This window comes from Mauremys reevesii, linkage group 8 (genome assembly GCF_016161935.1).
Source record: "Mauremys reevesii isolate NIE-2019 linkage group 8, ASM1616193v1, whole genome shotgun sequence".
Classification (NCBI taxonomy): Eukaryota; Metazoa; Chordata; order Testudines; family Geoemydidae; genus Mauremys; species Mauremys reevesii.
In genome coordinates this window covers 50,291,192-50,313,690 of record NC_052630.1, presented here as the reverse complement: position 1 = coordinate 50,313,690, position 22,499 = coordinate 50,291,192, and the positions used below count along the sequence as shown (strand labels likewise).

Below are 22,499 nucleotides of genomic sequence, written 5' to 3'. Positions count from 1 at the left end.
AGAACTATCTACACTAAGTAATGAAAGAACTATATACAGGAAAAAGTAGCGAGAGCTAGGGTTGTGGAGGACAGAGAGCACTCCACAGTTCCAACTGGCCGTCACGGGTGGTAAGAAGGAACTGAGGAGCGGACGGGCCGGCTGGGGTATATAACAGGCGCCATAGCGGCGCCACTCCAGGGGGCGCCAGCCGGCCCGCCGGAGTTGCTAGGGTAAAAATGTTCTGAAGAGCCGTGCACGCACGGCACGCACACCTGACTGGAATGCATAGGAGCAATCACTCGAAGAAGAAGTAATTCTTCTGCTCTACTCTGCTTTGATTAGACCTCAGCTGGAGTATTGTGTCCAGTTCTGGGCACCACATTTCAGGAAGGATGTGGACAAATTGGAGAGAGTTCAGAGAAGAGCAACAAAAATGATTAAAGGTCTAGAAAACATGACCTATGAGGGAAGATTGAAAAAATTGGGTTTGTTTAGTCTGGAAAAGACAAGACTGAGAGGGGACATGATAACAACTTTCAAGTATGTAAAAGGTTGTTACAAGAAGGAGGAAGAAAAATTGTTTTTCTTAACTGCTGAGGATAGGTCAAGAAGCAATGGGCTTAAATTACAGAAAGGGAGGTTTAGGTTGGACATTAAGAAAAACTTCCTAACTGTCAGGGTGGTTAAACACTGGAATAAATTGCCTACAGAGGTTGTGGTATCTCCATCAATAGAAATTTCTAAGAGCAGGTTAGACAAACACCTGTCAGGAATGGTTTAGATAATTAGTCCTGCCACGAGTGCAGGGGACTGGTCTAGATGACCTCTTGAGGTCCCTTCCAGTCCTATGACTCTGTGTGTGAAGACAAGAGGTTTTAGTATAGGGATGGGCAAAGTACAGCTGTGGGTCGCATCCAGCCCACCAGCCATTTAATCTGGCCCTCAAGCTCCTGCTAGGGAGCAGGGTCTGGGGTTTGCCCTGCTCTGGTGCTCCAGCCGGGGAGCAGGGTCGGTAGCCGCTCCACATGGCTCCCAGAAGCAGTGACATGTCCCACCTCTGGCTCCTGTGCATAGGGGCAGCCAAGGAGCTCCGCTCCGCATGCTGCCCCCACCCCAAGTGCTGCCTCCGCAGCTCCCATTGGCTGGGAACTGTGGCCAATGGGAGCTGCCAGGGTGGTGCCTGCGGATGCTGCTTCTGGTAAGTGCCACCCGGAGCCTGCACCCCCGACCCCCCTACCAGGCCCCAACCCCCTACTCCAGCCTTGATTCCCCTCCCATCCTCCAAACCCCTCAGTCCTAGCCCAGAGCACTCTCCTATACCCCAAGCCCTTCATCCCCAGCCCCATCCTGGAGCCCGCACCCCCAGCCAGAGCCCTCACCCCCTCCCGCACCCCAACCCCAATTTCATGAGCATTCATGGCCCACTATACAATTTCTATACCCAGATGTGGCCCTCAGGCCAAAAAGTTTGCCCACCCCTGTTCAAGTACAATTTCTCAGCCGGTGCAGTGGTGTGGGTGTGAAATAGACAGATACATACCCACACAGGCTACTTTTTACTCTAATTTAGGATTCATGGGAAACAAATAGAAAGTTTTATAAAGGAAGGTTTATGCACATCAGCTATTAATAGAAATGTAAAAAATTCAGCGCAAACAGCTTCTTTGGATTTAAGCAATGGAAGAAGAGATGGATCCCCAAATACAACAATAGTGGGCTAGTGCATGTGAGCCAGTGAAAATGACTAGATGGGTTTCATTGTCCAGAGCTAGAGACATTCAGAAAGGAAACAAACTACATAGACGGGGAAAATGAATTAGATATTTACGCTGGCTACTTTGACCATGTGAAGCTTAAGCTGGGTTGGTGTCTGCTTTGCTTTGGCAGAGCAGAGCAAATGAGCTAGGCTGTTTCAGTAAATCTCACCACTCTTTACCCTGTCTATGTAGACTGTATGTTCTTTGGGGCAGGGACTGTCTCTCACTGTGTGTTTGTGCAGTGCCTAGTACAACAGGGCCCTGATCTTACTCGAGATCTCTAGCTGCTACAGTAATCAATAATAATGATAATATATAAAATGTCTGAATATGTAAATAGCCTTAACAACAACAGAATAGGGAAGAATTAAAAATAACATTTTAAAGAAACAGGAAAGAAGGAAACCAGGAAAGGGCTGTTACAAATCTTATGCTGCGCCCCACCCCCTCCTTGTGGGTTTGCACATTGTCTATTTAGATAATAAAATCTACTGAGTAGGGGCCCTTCAGAGGGCTTTGTCGTATGGTTTCACCCTATGCAGAGAGATGCCCTGTGGGGAAGAATGTCTTGTGCAACACACACTTTCCAGTCCACTACTTCTGCAGATTCTTGAGATCCATTGCAGAGCTTATTGGCTGTGAGTTGGCTCCCTTCCCAAGTAAACAGAGCCTGCTATGCACTTTAGAGACATGCGTAAAACGCATGCTCAGCCTGGGTCCAATCTATTTCCCACTGAAACTGATGGGGGTCTTTCCAGCAACATCAGGGGCAGTTGGATCAGGATTCAGATCTGTTCTACAAGACCTTATGATGGGCTGAGTTACTGTGCAGAAACATGAGAAAGTGACACACACAGAGTGACAGAGAAGATAAACAAGGCAGATGAATAAAGATGATGGATTCTAGGAATGCACTTGAATGTGAAAAATAAATTATAACTATCATAAATATCTGTGTGTTTGGAGCTCTGCCATGGACATTTAGATGAAAATGATTTCTTAGGCAAGTAGGATTTGCCATAGCAGAACAGATCTGTAGTCCATCTAGTTCCAGTATCTAGCCTCTGGCAGTGGCATATACCAGATGCTTCAGGGGAAGGTGATAAAAAGAAGTACACAGTGCACCTGGCCAATTATGTAATACTACCCTAGCAGGAGGGGTGAATTCCTTCCTAACCCCAGCTGTTGATTCACTTCTGCACTGTAGAATGGGGACTGAAAGTGCCTGTGATCTCTATCCTATTCTACTAGAGGAATTCCAGATTCCTACCTTGTTGGAATGATTCCAGATTTATACCAGTGTAACTGACAGCAACGTGCAGCCCTTTATCCTTAATGATACTGCATGAATCAAATCCTTTTTAAGGTCCTACTAAGGAATTTGCTTCAATATCCCATTTTAGAAAATTGGGTAAAAGTGGCAGGAGTTTGTACATTCCTGCACACTCACTGTTTGACACTTCTATTTTGTGCCTTTGGTTTTGCACATGCAAAACCTTGGACATACCTGTGCAAATCATTTGTCCATGCAAATTGGATAGTTAGGCAAGAAAGTGAATAATTATTGCATGTTATACTCCTTGTCCGCTGTACATTCCAAACCAATATCAGAGACAGATTACTAGGCAGCAAAGGACTGAGAAATATATTACAAGGGTGGAGAGAAAACTCAACAGTCCACAAGCCACATGTCAGTATTGAAGATGGAGAACTGCTAACATGAATGGCCAGAGAGAAAGTGGAGCTGCCAGGCTGTTACAGTCCCACTCTACCACTGTCACTGTTGCTCTTGCTACTGCTCTTCTAATACCACTTTCTCACTTGTTACTGCCCTTGGTACAGTCATGGTTCCATGGCCACCCTGGGGCGCTGGAGCTGGGAGATTGAATTAGATGAGTTGGAGGGGGAACAATGCAGAATGGGTCTCTGGAGCTGTTGCAAGGATATTTGCCAGGGAGGAGGGGTAACAAGGAGGAAAGCACTGTGAGTAAGGCTCATGTCTTGGAGTCTAGTGAGCATCTGACAGACTCTGTGCAGACTTTGGATGCACCTCTCTGAGCCACAGTTTGTGCATCTATTAATAGCTACCTTCCAGGCCCATCACTGGTGGTAAAGGGCTTTGAGATCCTCATGTGCAAGGCAGCAGATAGAGACAAAGTATTGTCATTATCTTGAATCCCAGGCTGGTCATGCCAATACTGCAGCTATCGCCGCACATCAGCATAGATCCTTGTGCTTCAAGTGAAAACTGAGGGACAAATGAGCAAGTGCCGCTGAGTTCAGAAAACCCCTTTGACATTCACATTCTAGATAAACTATCAAACAAACTCTGGCCCCCTCCGCCATGTACCTCCCCCCCTCCCCCACACACACCTTCACGTTACATCCAACAACTGCCAGCACATACTGGCCCACAATGGCAGCAGTGTAGACTAAAGCACTGGAGCCAAGGTACTTGCAAGGGCCAGAGCTGAGATAGTCGACTTAGACAGACCAGATACCCATGTCTGCTTGGCAGGAGGAGGGATCCCACACCAGGCCAGTGATTGCAAATCACACAGTCAGAGAGCCAAGTGAGCAGCCTTACGCCAACACTACGGTCTGTGATCACTGGGCTTCCATGGAGTGGCTGGTTACGAACCTGCCCTGCAGGAGCAGGTGAAATTGAATCAAAGGATTTTAGGACACTTGCCACAAGCATCCTCCAGCTCCAGGTGGTGCGTCACTAAGCGAATCTCAGGGTCTCACCACATCAGGACATGAGTCCAAGGGAACTGTTGTCACATAAGGCTTATGCAGTTATCATATGCTTTGCAGTATGGGCCGGCCTGGGAGGAGGGGCGGAGGGAGGGAGGGGGCAATGGAATGAAGAATGCACATGCTGGAGGGGGCTCCTGTCAATGTCAGTAACAGCCAGGGCTGGTGCAACCATTTAGACGACCTAGGTGGTCGCCTAGGGCACTAGGATTTGGGGGGCGCCATTTTCTTCGGCAGTGACTGTGGCAGCCAGATCTTCAGCCACCCCGGTCACTGCCGGCATTTAGGCGGAGGAAGCTGGGGCGCGGGGAGGGCCGCCTGCAGCAAGTAAGGGGGGGAGGGGCAGCACGCAGAGGAACTCCCCGCCCCAGCTCACCCCTGCCCCACCTCCTCCCTGAGCACACCGTGGCTGCTTCACTTCTCCCGCCTCCCAGGCTTGCAGCGCCAATCAGCTTAGGCACCGCAAGCCTGGGCGGATGGTGAAGTGAAGCAGCGACGGCGTGCTCGGGGTGGAGGCGGAGCAGGGGTGAGCCGGGGCGGGGGGGTGCCTCAGGGCAGAGGTGGGGGTGGGGAGCTGCCGTGGGGCGCCTCAGGGCGGAGGGGAGCTGCCGTGGGGGGGCGCCTCTGGGCGGAGGGGGGGAGCTGCACCTCAGGGCGGGGGCACGGTCGGGGGTAGGGCGCAAGGTGGAAGTTTCACCTAGGGCACAAAACATCCTTGCACCGGCCCTGGTAACAGCCCCACTGTTCCCCTTTCTCATCTCCCTATGCTGCATGCTCTCCCTTCCTTTCTTCCTGCCACAGGCTAGCTAAGCTCTTCACAAATGTCCAATTATTCTGGCTGCCTCTTTGACAGAAGAAAAGGAGCCCATTTTCAGAAAGCACTGAGCCTTCTCCTCCAGGGCCCACAAGCTGGGCTCCTGGAAATCCAGGCCCTCCCAAACCACTAGTCCCTTCTGATCATCTTGGCCTCTTCTAAGCACATGGGAGGGCAGCAGCGAAAGCAGGAGCCAGTTGCAGTAATGCTACACCGCAGCGTCCTCGCCGCGCGTGTGCTGCACACACATATACACACACAAGCTGGCGAGGCAGCAAGCCCGGCATTTCTTGGCTCCTCCCGCCTGCCCATGGAAGCTGGCTCGGAATGCAGACTGTGGGAGGAAACATCAAAGTTCATTGTTTGGATTAAATATTTTTCTTGGCCATCTCTCTGTTGCTGAGTGTCGTTTATTTTATTATTTTTTCTCTCCCTCCTCCCCCTCCTGAGGCAGTCAGGCATGTAGAAAGGAAATCAGCTCTGAGCCACACAGTGAGGGCCCAGAAGGTAACAGAGCTGAATGCTGACCAAAGCCCCTGGGGACTTCTCTCCATTGAGGCCAGGGAGGCCTCCATGACCCTTAGACATCTCAGGACCCTGCAATTTGTAAAGCCATTGCACTACATTGCTAAGCTGACTGCAGTGAGTGAGAAAGCTTCAGACAAACGAGCTACACATTCTTCCTCCTATTTACTCTGGGCTCTTCTCAGGTCTGTGTGAGCATATTCTGTAGCAGCTCCCCAGATCTCTGTCCCCATTCTGCTTCACTCCACAATCACACACCAAGAAAACGGGGTATTTCTGTTTGAAACCTAACACTCCATGTACAAATATCAATTCTGGTTTCTGTTGGCTCTGGTACCATTGGCTTAACAATGTGCTTTGCCGATGATCCATGCAGTGAATGGCTCACCCAGTAACGAACATCAGGGCTCTCTAGAAAGTTTCTTGACACCAGTGGGCAGTCTGTTCCTTCTATCCCCACAGTTACATTTTCTCAATGGCTAGACAGAAAAGCCCAGCTCAGACCCAGTCTGTAAAAAATGTGCTTGATACAGTTTCACAGATTTTAAGGCCAGAAGGTACTATTACAATTGCCTAACCTGGTTTCCCACACAGATGATCCCACTGTCAAACTGTCTGGGTTCTTGTTCCACCGAAGACAGTGGATGACTATCATGGAATTAGGCCATTACATGGAAGATGCGCGGAACTGATGCACAACTGGAGAATGACGGATGGACACAGTGTGACTGCGGAGACCTCCAAACCACTGAACACATTGTGAAGGAACGCCCCATCTTTTCATTTCCAGGAGGTATAGCAAAGGTGCACTCCATTTCTCCTGAAGCCCTCAAATGGATTTCAAACCTTTCTATTAGCTTGTAAATGTTGCTATTTCCATATGAAAGAAGATGGCGAAGACCTCCCAGGCAACACAGCTCATTCTCCGCATTGCTGCTTGACCCTGAGGGTATGTCTGCATTGCAATGTAAGCCCAGAGTTCAAAATCAGATGCAATACTAGCCCCCCTTCCATTGACACATAAATTGTGCTAACCCAGGGCTCGGTACTAGTGTCACAGGACCTCACAAAGGTGGAGGGTCTGAGCCTGAGTCAAGCCTGGACCCAAGGTTCAAGCCCTATTGAATTGCAGTATAGACACAGCTCCACTGAGCTCATGCTCTTGGAGTCCATCAAAAGTATCCCACAATTCCATGGGCTGACTTTCTTTCTCCTCTGCACAGTCAAATTTGGTAGACAGTCAAGTTTTCCAACACTGAACCACAAACAGAGCTAGAGCAGCCACGTTTTGGGAGGGCGCTAGGAAGTCTAGGATATAGGTGGTTGGACTTGGGCCCATTGTAGACACTGGAACCCCAGGTTGGGTTTAACAATTCCTAACCCAGGGTTACAAAGGAGTGTAGATACTCAAGCCCCAGGTTAACCAACCGGCTAACTCAAGTTCTAGTAACCCTGGGCTTACACTGCAACGCAGTCATACCCTCAATGACCTTGGAAGACAGCAATGCAGAATGATAAAGGGGGCGACTTGAATCAATATTCAGGGGTTTGGCACTGGCACCTGCATCAGCATTTCTAGGGTTTTGCACTGTTGTGTGGAACATCACCACGGCTCTGATCCAAAATACACTGACATCAATGGACTGACTCCCATTGGATGAGGACTGTTAATCCCAGTAGGTCGAGCAATAGTATCACAGGATCTTCCCAGCCTTGCATTTTAACTGCTGCAGGGAGGCTAGGTTAGTGAGTGCACCTTGGGATCAGTGCCACCAGGTTTGCACAGAAAGAGGGGAGTTCAATACAGAAAACTTTTAATTAAAATGTAAACAAATAAAAGGAGCTTCCTTAAAAACCAAACCAAAGGAAACTCTCTGAACTCTAAACCCCCCAACTCAAACCCATTTTGTCTAAGGAAGGGAGCACGTGATCCTCATTTCTATGGGCAGATCCTGAAATCACTACTCAGTCACTCGGGGTATTTCTACACTGCACAATAAGACCAGACTCTGACTCAGGTTAGAGCCCAAGTCCCCCATCCATCCACACACACATCAGCCTGACCCAGGTCAGCAAGCACTCAGGACTCAGGTCCTAGGAACCTGCTAGGGGAGTGGCTTAGAGCCCGAGTCCCACTGATATTAGGGTCCAAACCCTGTAATTCTGCAGTGTGGATGCAAGTCAAGCAGGCAGATCCGAGTCAGATGGTCTGCGCCGTTTAGTATGGATGTGTTAGCATGGCTGTGAGATCTGGGTCCAGTAATTGTAAACCCAGGTTTACAACACCGTGTCAATGCTTAAACACGGCTTGGGAGCACCAAGTCCACAAGCTTGGGTCCCACAAACCTGGGCTTAGCATGCAGTATAGACATACTCTCAGAGTAAAGCCTGTGGCCCTTGCTAAATTACTACAGGACTTAACCCTAGCACCAGTGCCATGACACTGTAGTTAGCTCTGATGGAGGGTCAGGTTTAGCATGGAGATGCAGGGTCAGCCTCATGACACCAACTCTCAGACACCCTGGGGGAAAGAGGCGATGCAAGATAACTGACAATGCCAACAATAGCAAACTGAGGGCTGGGCAGGCATCGGGCACCCTTGGGCAAGTATGCCCATGAGGCTGCTTGCTTGATGCTGGTGCCATGGGGCGAGGAGGAGATGGATGAGACTTCAGGAGGTTCTACAGAGCTACGGGGATGTTTGGGAAGTGGAATTGCACAGCAGTGATGGGCCTCAGCTGCAAACATCTGGACCCTGATCTGAAGCCGACCTTGGCCAGAATCTGGGGAAAGGAGCATGGCGTCTGGATCCTGGATTTGGCTCAGATGTGCCTCCATTGCAAAGGTCAGCATATTTCACATGTGGGACTACTGAGTTAGGATTGATATCTGCAAATCTACTGGGATGTTAAAAAAAATGCATCTTGACATTTCCTCTGCCTTGCTCCTCTGAAGTGCTGTGCCGGCCTGGCAGCAGAGAACTCTCAGGGACTGAATGCTGGCTCTGCCAGGACACACAGCACCGCAAAAGCAGAATGGATGGGAGCACAATTCCAGGGGGTTTGCTGTGGCAATTCAATAGGGCACGCAGTGCTGAGGTGGGGGCCCCTCCATATCTTGGCAAGGCGGCAGCAGCCAATCTCAATATCTTAGTTACGAGAAACAGCCCAGGATGTAAAAATACGACCAAATCCAGATTTGGTACTTGGTGGTTCTGCTGGATACCAGTGCAGGTGGCATGAATTAACTGCAGGTCAATGGTTCCAACATCCGCTTGCGGGAGGGGAATACCGAAGAACCAGCACAATTTCTGATGTGAATTGGTACAATGTGCAGACAGAAGGGCAAACCCGGGGCCCCATCCTGCCTTTCTGGTGCTCCTGCTCTTCATGGGCGCTCTGGGGTGAAGACAACACAGGCTCAGGCCTCCGCTTGGTTTGTTTCTTAGAATGACAGTACTGGAGTCTGTAGTTAAGCACAATCTGATGGTGGGTGCGTCCTTCATGGTGTTTATAGGATCTTCTGTGTCTCTGGGTGAGTACATGGATTGTCTGGGGGGCACCAGGGTGTGCATCCTTGGACTAGTCCTGCATTTGCAGTGAACCCTCCCTGTTTTCCCCAGAGCAGCCCCAGTGGGAAGAAGAGACAAAACCAGAATTGGCAAGAGGTGCTAAACAAGAAGATGCCATGCACGGCCTGGCTAGCACTCCTCTGCTCTCAAAGAGAAGTCCCCAGTGCCTGCTGCTCATGTACTGGTACTGTGTGCGTAAGGAAACACCAGGGCTTTGTACTCCAGCAGCACCCAGCCTGAAATGCTGCCCTCAGCAGCCTGCCTCTTGCTGTGGGTTAGATCTCCTGCCAAGCCATTCCCGCTAAGTATGCTACAGGATAGAATGGGTTATGGAAAACAAGCCCTAAAAACCACCAGGGCCTCCTGACCCACTTGTATCTGATTTCTGCCAAGTTCTTGTATAGATCTTACACAAAAAGAAAAAACAATGTACAAGGCTGGAGGAGCTGAAGATATTCGTGTTGGAATAGCAGTTGGCTGTGGCTAGGGAGGTTAGTTATTATCAGAAGGGTCATTGATTTTCCATCTATTTGTCATTAGACGAGAGATAGTGATCAGCCAATAGAAAGAGAGAGAGAGAGAACAGGCAAACAAGAGACAGAGGGGAGGTGACAGATGTTGAGGAAGAGAGATGAGATGGGGAACAAGGGGTAGCCAGTGATGTTGGGGTCTGAGGATCCCGAGTGCCTGTGTAGAAAGCACCCAGTGCTGATTATCTAAAGAAGGTCCTACAATACGTACAGTATCGCTGGGGGTGGGGTGGGGTGGGGGGGTGTCTATCAGGCAAAGAACAGAATGGGAGTCAGTTACTGGAATACTGTATTCCAGGCGCTGCCTCCAGCTTGCAGTGGTTCTCAACCAGGGGTACGCATATCCCTGGGGGGGCGGGGGTGCAGAGCTCTTCCAGGGGGCACATCAATTCATCTAGAGATTTGCCTAGTTTTACAACAGGCTACAGAAAAAGCAACAGTGAAGTCAGTACAAACTAAAATTTCATACAGACAAAATGAGAAAGTCAGCAAGTTTTCAATAACAGTGTGCTGTGACACTTTGGTATTTTTATATCTGATTTTGTAAGCAAGTAGTTTTTAAGGGGGGTGAAACTTGGGGGTAGGCAAGACAAATCAGACTCCTGAAAGGGATACAGTCATCTGGAAAGGTTGAAAGACACTGAGTTAGGGCAAGTCATTTCACCTCCTTGTCTTTCATCTTCCCTATTTGCAGAGTCCCCTTGGTTTTGGATGACCAATAGGAATGTCTGATTTACCTTCTTTCCACCACTAACATATCCCCTCTCTAAGCTAAACTGTTCTTAGCTTTTAAATCTTTCAACAGCAGGCATTTTATCCATGCCCATAGACTGGAGTCAGGAGAGCTGGGTCTATTTCCTGCTCTGCCTCTGACCTACTCTGTGACCACGGGCAAGTCCCTTCATCTCACTTTCCCTTTCTGTCCTTCATCCGTCTGGGGCCCAGTTATGCCTTTGGCAGCCCAAGTGCTGCGTAAGGGGCAATGAGCAGTTACACTGCCTCAGAAGCGGAGTAACAAGCTACTTCCTGGATTTCCCCCCCTGCTCCGGAGGATACTCCCTGCAATGTATGTCCACTAGGGCCTGGCACATCTGCATTGCCTGGTGCAATGAGGGGCAGAACCAAGGCTCTTGTGATGGAGGTAGCTGGTGCAATGGGGTGCCTTCCGCCTCATTATTCCCTCTGCAGGAATGTGTTAGGCTGAGATCCATCCCTTAATCTGTCAGCAGCAGTAAAGTTTTCCAGCAGCAGTTTTCCAAATAGGAAATGAGGGCCATTAGACCCCTATCACTGGCAGGTTTAACCCTCCCAGCTCCCTTGTCTGGCGGCTATCTCTGAGCCCCTTTTTACACAGTCAGGCCTGCACTGTCTAAAGCGGCCAGCGATTGGGGGTGCCTCAGATTCTGAGTGCTCAACTTGCCATGTTTGGGGCTGGTTCACCCCACCTGAGCACCCCCCACCTCCATCTGAAGTCAATGTAGGCATCACGCCCTGGGGATTTCCAGTGGGGCACCCAGGGAATTGTGACACCAAAATCACTTAATTGTACCTCAGGCAGTGAAGTGACTTCACTTAACTGATGCCACAGCAGGCAGGGAGAGGGTAAGTGCCAGAGCCTGACTTAGAACCCAGGACTCTCTTGCTTTCAGGCTTGAGCTTCCTCCGTAGCCTGTGCTGCCATCCATGCGCTTGAGCTGCTGCTCCTCCTGTGATGAGAGGCCAGGTTGGCTGCTCTGGCACCATCAGCGGCATGGGGAACCACAACAAACTCCTGGTCTTTAGGAGACACAGCAGTGGCATTTCTTCAGCCCAGCTGATGGGTCTCTGTTGGAGTGGGCTGCTTTGCACATTCTAGGCTATCTTCTCAAGGAAACGGGCTAGAACTTTACTAAAAAGAAAAACAGCACTGAGATTTGCCTTGGCATTTCCAGGTTCCTAACACTGGGGAGGGGGAGTACATGGTATTCATGGTGCCGAAAGTGCAGCTCTGTGAATAGCAGTATGGGAGCAGGTGGAAAATGATCCAGGAGAAGAGAGGAAAGGTACTTGCCTTGGATCATGCCAGATGGCATGGTGACTGCATTTTGGAAATGGGTGGGGATTATTTTTCCCCTCTCCTGCCCTCTCCCCCATTACTCACCACTTCAACCACCCTCTCTGGAGGTCCTCAACACCAGAGACCAACCAAGTGGCTAAAGAGAATTGGAGACGACTCTCTTCAGAGCCCATTATCACCATTCCTTAGCCAACTGGATGTTGCACTTATGAGTGATATGAGGAGCTTCTTCCTCATAAACCTGGCCTGGAAGAAAGAGCAAGATCACTTGATGTCCCTGTGAAAGGCCATATTCATTGCTAACCAGCCCAGCCGTCCCCATGCAGAGGGCAGTGTGATAATTTCACTGCACATAACAGTCCTCTAGAGGCCTCCTTTATAACAGTAGTTCCACAAGCACCTTTCCGGTACGTCGCCCCTTTCATTACAAAGGACTTTCAGAGCTTTGCTGAATTTAAGAGAGGAATCAGTTCTCTCACCGCTGAAGTGCAATCATTCTGAGGTGGAACAAGGCATCTGTCTAACAGTGCACAGCAACATCACACAACAGCTTATGGCAGGAAGGGAAGGAGAACACTATTTAGCAAGACAACATTTTGCCACTCAAACTACTATTTGGCCAGGACACTAATTTTAACACCCATGCTCTCAAAGCTGCCCTGTGGTCTTTAATGACCAGCACATTGGCCTTACATCTCCTAGAAAAGATGGCACGCACTGCAGCACAGCCTTTCTATATACCCTATTGGAGCACAGCTTCAGTACTGAGTCAGAGGGGAACGAGCTACCTAATGAAACATCAGCGCCACTTTCTGCAACACCAAGGAGATCCCTCATCCAAGAGCAAAGGCCCAACCCTGGTTATGCTTAGGAATTCAGGGGAGATCATAGCCCAGTGCAGTCCGGCTGCAGGCAGAATAAACAAAGCTATGAGTTAAAGGGTCTGTCTACACAACAGATTTCTAGGAAGTTTATAATCAGGTTGTATCATGGTTGATTCCACACACAAAACATATTTACCCATGGTTTCTAGGACCTACCTACCCTACAAACACAACTGAGCCAGGAGTCTTGGTTATATCTCCTTTCTAAGCTGTAGTGTGGATGGGACTTTAATCATGTTCTGCAGCCAGGCTAAATCCTTGGTATGTCCTGTGTGATTGTCTTGTATTTTGACCCTGCCTAGGAGCAGGGCTCTAACATGACTGTCATACTGTAACCAGCTTTCAGCACAAGTACAGACATGACCACATTTGTGTATAACCAGCTTAGTTCGCCTTTCCTTCCAAGTTTCCATGTAGGAGGGCATCTCAAAGTGCATTGCCCTCTATGAAAAGCATTCTCAATCCTCTGCTCCTATCACCAGTGGCTGAGGCAGTATGGGATAGCTGTCCACAGTGCATTCATGCAAATGGGCCTGTACAATGAGGTAGAAGCAGACAGGACAATGTAACTGACACATGCAATGTAATTTATTCCATCTGTCAGGGTGGTTAAGCACTGGAATAAATTGCCTAGGGAGGTTGTGGAATCTCCATCATTGGAGATTTTTAAGAGCAGGTTGGACAAACACCTGTCAGGGATGGTCTAGATAATACTTAGTCCTGCCATGAGTGCAGGGGCCTGGACTAGATGACCTCTCGAGGTCCCTTCCAGTCCTATGATTCTATATTTGTGCCAGGAAAAGCATTGCAGGGTAGCGCTGACAAATCATGCTATGAACTAGGATGATGTCAGATGAGCGTATCAAAGACTGGTTGCATACAATATTGTTCTGTCTGCAGTGTGGAAGGAACCTTACAGGAGTGGAAAGATTCGAACATAGATGCTTCCCCTTTCCAACCAAGGGCCCATGGTCCTGACCCCAACACATCAAACACTAGGGGTCCCTAGAAAAACAGCAAGGCCAAGAGGAGGTAATTCTTCCTCTTCAAATAACAGCTCCTTGAGATTTCTTAACCATATTTATCTACCCCTTTAACTATATAGCTCCCTGGAGAGGGGGATTTTGACCTCTGAACCCTCTCTGTCCCTCATGAACCCTCCGAAAACCAAGTCAAACAGGATTCAAAAAAAGAGGATGGGTTTTTTTCTTCCAGAAGTTCTTGACAAAAGATCATGTGAAGAATTGTTTGAACACAGCAGGGGGAGGAAGTGCGCTATTGGTGCCAGAAAGAACTTATCATCTTGAGTCCGGTATGATAGGATTCCAGCCAGAGAAATGACTGTCCAAACAGCAACCTGCCCTCCATCGGTTTATTCTCCGTTTGCAAGAGAAAAGATGAATTTTCTAGTGGCCAGTGCCGCAAACTCCAAAGCCAGGCTGCATTGTCTATGCATCTTACAGCATCACCAGGAATCGGGAACTTGGAGCTGGGACGGCTGGCGGTTTTAGTGCTGCCACATGTGATAGAACAGAACCCAGCTTGTCAAACTTTAGCTTTTTCAATCAGCTGTGACTTGAAGACAAGAGCAAGCCCAGTCCTGCAAGGGGCGGGAGCACCTCTGACTCTCGTTGACTCCCCTGGGAGTTGGGGGCACCCATCCTATTGCACAATTGAGCCGCTGCCATATTTACAAAGTTGTATGCAGTATACTTGTAGCCACGACATTTCCAGGCTATTAGAAAGAAAAGGTGGGTGAGGTAATATCTGTTATTGGACCAACTTGTTTTGGGGAGAGAGACAAGCTTTTCACAGACCTGGAATGATTTTGTTGTCACCATCGCAGCACAGGAACACATGAACTCTGTGCTACAGTGGCTCTGACTTGGCACAAAGACTACCTCAGGCTTCCACCCCCCAGATGCTGCAAGAAGCCAATGCTTCCCAGGTTCCTATATGGCGAGCAGGAGTCACAGGCTGGCCACCTAAGGCATGGGTCTGGAATATGAATAAGACAAGCTGGAGAGAGAGACGGGAGAAGGCATACAAGCAGGGCTGGGATTAGAGAGAATTTGTGGAATGCAGCCACAGATGGATTGAATTAGAGATTGAAATATTGCTAGGATCTACTGCTAACCTCAGAGAAACTACACTCATGTGTGTACATGCCTAGGTACAGATCACACACTCATGCACACACAATGCTGCTGTTATTGCACAAACACACTCAATTCCCCCTCCCTCCAGTGCCCATTTGCCAAGTATCTATTGCAGATTCCCGGGAGCAAAGTCCTGATTTCAGAGGTGGATCAATAGTTTCATCTCAACAGCCTGACAGCTGACTTAAAACATGGGCTAGAGGCGATGCCATGTCTCCCTATTCTATGCTATGAAGGTTGGTGATCCAATTACTCATCACAGGCCATCACCCGGCATGAGAACTGCTTTCAGAACAGAGCTGAGGGCATGGAGTGTTAAGGAGTCCCCCAAAACGCAGGATCCAAGGCTTGTGGGATCCAAGGGTAGAGTCTTAAAGCTGTTACAAGACTAAGTCAAATAAAGGATGTCCAATTTCCTCCTTTTCCTAGAAAGAGTACAGCAAGAGGTGTCGGCTGAAATGCAGCAACACAGAGCTCCTGCTGGCCACCCGCACAGAAGGAGTGAGTCATCACATGTCAGAACAGATTTGACTACAGAACTGCCTTTGTTAAGAGCTGATTTACAACCAGGAACATAGAAATTGCTACACTGGGTCAGACCAATGGCCCATCAAATCTGCAATCCTGTCTCCAAGAGTGGCCAGGACCAGATGATTCCAAGTGAGGCCCAAAATCGTCCTGATACAACCAATTGTGCCATCCAATGTGATAGAAGGAAAGTGACTTCCTGACTCCTGCTGTGGATAATGTGTTTCCTAGAAGCTTCAGGATCAATAGTCCTTATAACTAGGGCCCTACCAAATTCACAGTCCATTTTGGTCAATTTCACGGTCATAGGATTTTAAATATAGTAAATTTCATGATTTCAGCTATTGAAATCTGAAATTCTATGGGGTTGTAATTGTAGGGGCCCTGATCCAAAAAGGAGTTGGGGGGGGAGGTCGCAAGGTTATTGTAGGGGGGTTGCGGTACTGCTACCCTTATTTCTGTGCTGCTGCTGGAGGCGGCGCTGCCTTCAGAGCTGGGCAGCTGGAGAGCAGCAGCTGCTGGCCAGGAGCCCAGCTCTGAAAGCAGAGCCGCCACCAGCGGCAGCACAGAAGCAAGGATGGCATGGTATGGTATTGTCACCTTTACTTCTGCACTGCTGCCTGCAGAGCTGGGCCCTCAGTCTATCATGGCAGCAGGCCGGAAAATAAACCCAGTTTGGGAATAAGAACCATTCAAGAAATATATGTTTGCTCATGATGTTGTAAAGAAAGTCACACCAGTGAACTGGTGGAAGTAACTTAAGCACTTGGATTCAGAGACTGTTGATGTGATAATCTCACTTTTAACAGCAGTAGCTTCTTCTGCCAGTGTAGAAAGAATATTTTCTTCCTTTGGACTAATTCATTCCAAATTGAGAAATCATTTGGGACCTGAAAAAGCATGAAAGCCTGTTTTTCTTTTCCAGATTATGAACAAACAGGAAAATGAAAGTGAAGATGACTAAATTAGCTGCAGAAGTCAATATTTTAAGTTTCTCGTGTTGACCTTGCTGACATAGTCAATGTAATTTTTGTTTTTTTTCTTAATATTTAATTTAACTATTTTAGTTAAAAAAAAATTAACAAAAACAAACCTGATTTAAAATAACTTGAATGTTTAACTAAATTAAAAAATTCATATGCTTGTTTTGTTAAAATATTATGTTTGCTGTTGAAGAAAAAAATCCAGAATACATAATGTTGTTTTAGTTAAATAATACAATTTAAATGTCTGTCTGGTGATGTTCTCCTCCTAATACAGCATGGCAAGAAAATCCTCCAAATATTAATGATTAGCCTGTTGAATTGGAGATAGTTCACCTCCCAATGACTTCGTAAATATCTGCTTCAATTACCTCTGGTAAATGAAATAAGCAAACAATCATTCATTTTCTGATATAGCTGTAAAACTAATCTGAAAAGTTTTCAAAATAAATCACTTTAAAAATGTATAGTGTGTACCTTCTAAAAATGAAACCTACATCTATCTCTGAGTTGTGAAGAATATGTATTAAGGCTACAATAAGCAACAAGAATGCACTTTTACGTAGAAATCCATGATTAAATCGAGTCTTCCTGACTAGTCATTTAAATTAATTTGATTTAAATCGAATCCACCCTATGTAATGTGATGCCCATTTGTGTCCTTGTTACATGAGGATCGCAAGTCTGATGTCCCCTTCAATTATAAGGAGCCTCATTCTGCCCTCAGATTTACACACACAACTTCCAGTGTCTTCAAGAGGAGTTATGTGGAGGTATCTGGAGGCCAAATTCACCCAGCATTCCTCAGAGTTGATTTCAGCTCTCAGTTGCAAGTGAGAGTCCCATAGATTTCAACAGAAGTTGCACTCATGTAACCAAGAACAGAATTTGCACCTTAGAATTCATGCAGTGCTTTATATTTTCAAAGCATTTTACAAACATTAATTCATTATCCCTACACTCACCCTGTTGGTCAGGGGGAATTATTACCCACATTTTTACTGGCTCACTGAGGCACAGAAATGGTAAGTTAATTGCTCATGACCATACCGTGAGTCAATGGCAGACTCAGGAGAGGAAGTGGGGAATTCCTGCCTCTCAGTCTTACATATGAACTTCTAGAGCACTGCATCAGATCATTGGAACAATCGGTTCATTGTCATACGCTAGGTGGACGCAGGGAGAAAATGTAATAGCCAGCCGTTGCATCTATAGAACATTGCATTGAGGACCATCAATAGATCATATCATTCCCTATGGTGCTGCACAGGAGAATTATTAGGTATTTCAGGTGCCATTTGAATCCTTCTTAGGACCAGGGGCGTCTCCAGGCCCCAGCATGCCAAGCACGTGCTTGGGGCAGCATGCCGCGGGGGGCGCTCTGCTGGTTGCCGGGAGGGCGGCAGGCAGGGCTCCGGTGGACCTCCCGCAGGCGTGCCTGCGGAGGGTCTGCTGGTCCCGCGGCTTCGGTGGAGCTGTGGGACCAGCGGATCCTCCGCAGGCACGCCTGCGGGAGGTCCACCGGAGCTGCGGGACCGACAACCGGCAGAGCGCCCCCCCGGCATGCCACCGTGCTTGGGGCGGCGAAATGTCTCGAGCCGCCCCTGCTTAGGACCGTGTTGTTAACTGGGTTGGAAGTTGATATCTTCACACCACTCTAAAGCCATCTGCTGATGGCCCATCTGTCATGTTGCTCTTAGTTCTCATGCAGCTAGTCCTTCCTGTCTGCCTGCAATGGTGACGTGCAGACAGGTGCCGCGAGGGCAAGGAATGCAAGCCGTAGGTGGGTGCTCATGCCCAAAATAGTGTGCTCACATCTGGTATTGGGAGTTCAAAACCAGTGCTCAATTTGTTTTTGCAAACCACCCCACTCCTGCTACATGGAACCAAGACATGTTTGCTTCACTGCATTGTTTGGATTGGGTGGTGTTTTGAGAGCCACATGGGGCGACACTTCATGGTGAATAACAGTGAGATGGGTAGTAAAACAGTTGCCTAAACCACTCCCACAATGCAGTGTGAATAAGAGACCATGGAGCCAGAGGGACCGTGACAGAGCCACGAGCAGCAGCACAGGTCAACCAAGCAATCACTGAAGGTGGGGGAAGAAGCAGCCTGCTCATTCTTCCCTCATCAGGAGGAGCTGATGGTCCCTCCTGGGTTACTCCCTGCCCTTGGCCTAGGAGGTGTGGGGCTGAGCCTTAGCCAGCGAAGAGGTTAATGGTGGCCTAGGAAACAATGCCACAAAGTGACCAAATGCCTCATCCAGTGGCTTCCTTCTGCAGCACTGGGCTTTCTGATCTCTCTTCCCAACTCACATTGTCCTCACACTGCACACTCTGCATGCCCCCCCCTCCCCTTCACTGCCATCTGCTTTTCTACTGATGGCATAGGATGAGCTGTTCCGCTGGCCTTTGAGCTGCAGAGCCCACTCCACACTAAATTGCTTTCCTGATGAGCGCTCCAAACACTCTCTATCCCTCTCTTGCTGTTTGCATTATGTGCCTCACCACTCTCTGGATGGGGAATTTGGCAAGAGCCAGAGAGAGAGTGTCAGATGGACATCAAGATTAATGGGTGGAGAAGGAAGACAGGGAGAGACGGGACAGTTGGACTGCTCCAGTGACAGATGCATGATGGAGACAAGGTCAATTATTCCAATGTCATCAGAAAGTGACTTGATATTTCCAGCTGGAGGCTTGGAAGCTAGAGCTCCCTAGAATTACTCCAGCTAGGGCTGGGACAGGTTGGAGCCTGCCCTCAGCCAGCACTCCTACACCCCACCTGCTAGTGACTCCTGTTGGAAGAGACTGCAACTGTAGTCAGCAATAGTTCCTGCACAGCCAGTGATTCCCTCATAATCAGAGGCCCTGGGGTGGCTAAGTGCTCTCTCTTGTACCCAGTGCTCCGGCTGGCAGAGGCTGGGACTGCAGTAGCTTCTAGCTGCCCCACAGCCAGCACTCCTGCACCATTCTCTACAAGGCTCTTGCTCAAAACAAGAGGTGAGGTGCAGAACCCAGAAGCATGAGGCTCAATGGCTCTTCCATACCATTTTCGTTGTCTTTAGTTATGATATTCTGGATAGTCTTGATATCCGTATAGCTACCCAATTCTTTATTGACACTTATATTGCTTCACTGGACTCAGGGGAGGAATCACTCCCTTTAATTTAAAGCCTTGCTTGTGAAATGTGCCAGACTGGCAGCCCTGGAGACTCAAGTCGCCTATTTATCCATGGAATAGGGCAGAGCCATGCAGACGGCTTTCACACAGCCCTGCCACAGGCCTCGTTCCTGACCTGGAAGGGGAATCAGGTATTTTACAAGTATTCAGGCCTTTACTTCTCTGCTGAAACTGCCAACAGCAGCAACTGGTTAGGGGCTCCCTGGGAGATGGGCTGAAACCAGCAAACTCATTTCACTGAACAGCCCTGAGACGGTAATGCCATCCACTTGCTACTTATCTGGACTGGCCCTGGAGGGTGACCTGACACTCTCTGTGTCCTTAAGTTCCTCCTCAAAACTCGCCCATTGTAATAAATACAGTAAATGGAGACACAACACAGTCAAGAGAAATACATGGAGCACCATACAACATGATAAAACGGTGTAAAGTTGCTCCCAAATGCAAGCTGCCTCCAATGAGACAACATGTCTTGTGCTCATGGGTCTGTGTCATTCTCGTGCCCAGCAGCACTCTACCGACTGGTGACCAACAGGGGTGGCTCCAGGCCCCAGCACACCAAGCGCGTGCTTGGGGCGGCAAGCCGCAGAGGGCGCTCTGCCAGTCGCCGGGAGGGCGGCAGGCAGGCTGCCTTCGGTGGCATGCCTGTGGAGGGTCTGCTGGTTCCGCGGCTCTGGTGGACCTCCTGCAGGCATGCCTGCGGAGGGTCCGCTGGTCCCGTGGCTTCGGTGGAGCTGCGGGACCAGCGGACCCTCCGCAGGCACGCCTGCGGGTGGTCCACCGGAGCCACGGGACTGGCGACCGGCAGAGCACCCCCCGCGGCATGCCGCCGTGCTTGGGGCGGCAAAATGTCTAGAGCCGCCCCTGGTGACCGATTAAGCCATTCAGCCCCCGCCCCTGGAACTTGCGGCTCAAACACATTAGGCACACACACTCTCTCATCACTCATTTATTTCACCCTTTTGCATTCATTCATTAGCTCTGTGCTGTGGCCTGTAGAATTAAATTCCTGTCCAGCTTTCCTTATGGATACAGGAGATAAAGGACAGCATAAAAGAGCTGACAGGAGCCTTCTCCCAGAACGTGAACATCAAAGAAGTGTGAATAAATTCATCCCTACGCCCCCAAGCTTTGGGAAAGTTCTGATCTGCCTCCTAACTGTGGTGTGGACCTCATCTCTAACTGTTGTTCATTTCACACTTCCTGTTGCTAGCCTGGGTCCAGAGTGACAGAAATCACACGAGAAAGCCTGTGTTCACAAGATTTCAAGACCAAACTTCTAAACTCCCATCATCTGGAGATTTCAGATCAGTCAGGCTGGGCACTTAGTCCAACCTTTTGGGCTTTGCCCACCAGGGAAGACATCCTAGCAGGAGACGGTGCTTTGAAAATCCAAACTTGTCATTGCCACGTTACTCAACTGGTGCACAGGCTTTTCCTTTGCTTATGAAGAACACTCACCCTGGCCTCTTTGCTAAGCCAGAATGCCCTGTCGTAGACCATTCAAACTCTTGCCAAGGCAAACTAGCCCCACCCCTATGATGGACTGAGTCTGAAATCCCAGCCCGAAGTGCTGTTCATGCCAGGGGCCTTACCTCACATGACTGGATGCAGTGAATGACTGTAGGGTCTGGGTGCCATCGCAACCTGCCAGTGCACACAATGTTCTATGGAGGAAAAGGAGAAAACAGCTGTCAGGTGACTCAGGAAAGGCAAAGGTCCCTAGGAGCCTATTAGAATTATTATACCACCACATCTCTCTGCATCACCAGTGGTCTGCTCAGGTTCTGCATTGGGTTTCTGTGCATCTGCTGCGCAACCCAAGGATTTCACTCTCTCACCACCCCTCAGATCCTGTCACAGCCACACTCCTGCCAGCTGAGGAGGTCCAGATGGGGACCTTCCTTCCATGCCTAACGAAGTACGAGTGCTGTTGAGTTTGAAGAGGGCAGGGACTGAGACTTGGCATCGCTGAAGAAGACAATTAAAGAATAAAAAGGAATTAAACTCTCCTGAGCGACAGAGAGGTGGTGGAGGCCAGGGACATGGCGGCTCAATGCACTGGCTTGTCACACTTGGGTCAGCCCCTCTAGAGATGCTCAACTGGTTCACCAGTTAGATGGTCACAGATAAGGTCTGGCCTCAGCACTAGTGGATAATCAGCTAAACATGAGCTTCCAGTATAACTCCGTTGCCGACAGAGCTACTGCAATCCTGGGATGTATAAACAGGGGATCCTCAAGTAGGAAGAGAGAGGCAGAAGCTGAGCAATCCCATGGCTGTGAATTGAAATGTCTGGCTGGACAATCGAGAGGCCCATGGCTTAACTGAGCTATCAGCTCACCTGTGTGTGAGGATGTTCCACCTAGCTGGGCAGTCCTATTGGCTGGGTTTCCCTCTGCTTGACATAAACATATATTTGAATAGCTGACGGCAGCCCAAGGGCACGTAAATAATCATTGCACTGAGCGTGCTCTTAGCTCTGTCCCGCAGCGCTTACCCCTACAGCGAGGGCCTTCCAATCACCCCTGCTGTTCTCAGCTTTCTCAGGGGCTAAAACAGCAGCCCCTCTGTTTAACCCATCCCCCCACCCCCAACCTCCATAGTTTTTCTCAGTCTCTCACCCATTGCCCGACTTTGTTCTCACTGAGCCCCCTCCTCAATTCCAACCTCTTCAGTCATAAGGGAGAGTCTATCCCTAGGCCATCACTCTCCACTCAGGGTCTCCGAATTCCAGCCAAGACAGCGGCACAGAGTGCTGGCTGAGGGA

The 22,499-nt window shown here is 49.0% G+C and overlaps 1 protein-coding gene across 2 annotated transcripts in view; it reads right to left on the bottom strand.

Annotated features, from left to right (window-relative positions):
* The window catches only part of PAPPA2 (pappalysin 2), a 184,525-nt gene that overhangs the window by 21,313 nt on the left and 140,713 nt on the right, over window positions 1–22,499 (bottom strand). For both annotated transcript variants that reach the window (XM_039483154.1, XM_039483153.1), the window contains exon 20: window positions 21,325–21,396. In XM_039483154.1, coding sequence (XP_039339088.1) covers window positions 21,325–21,396 — 72 coding nt within the window. The remainder of the gene's footprint in view (window positions 1–21,324; window positions 21,397–22,499) is intronic.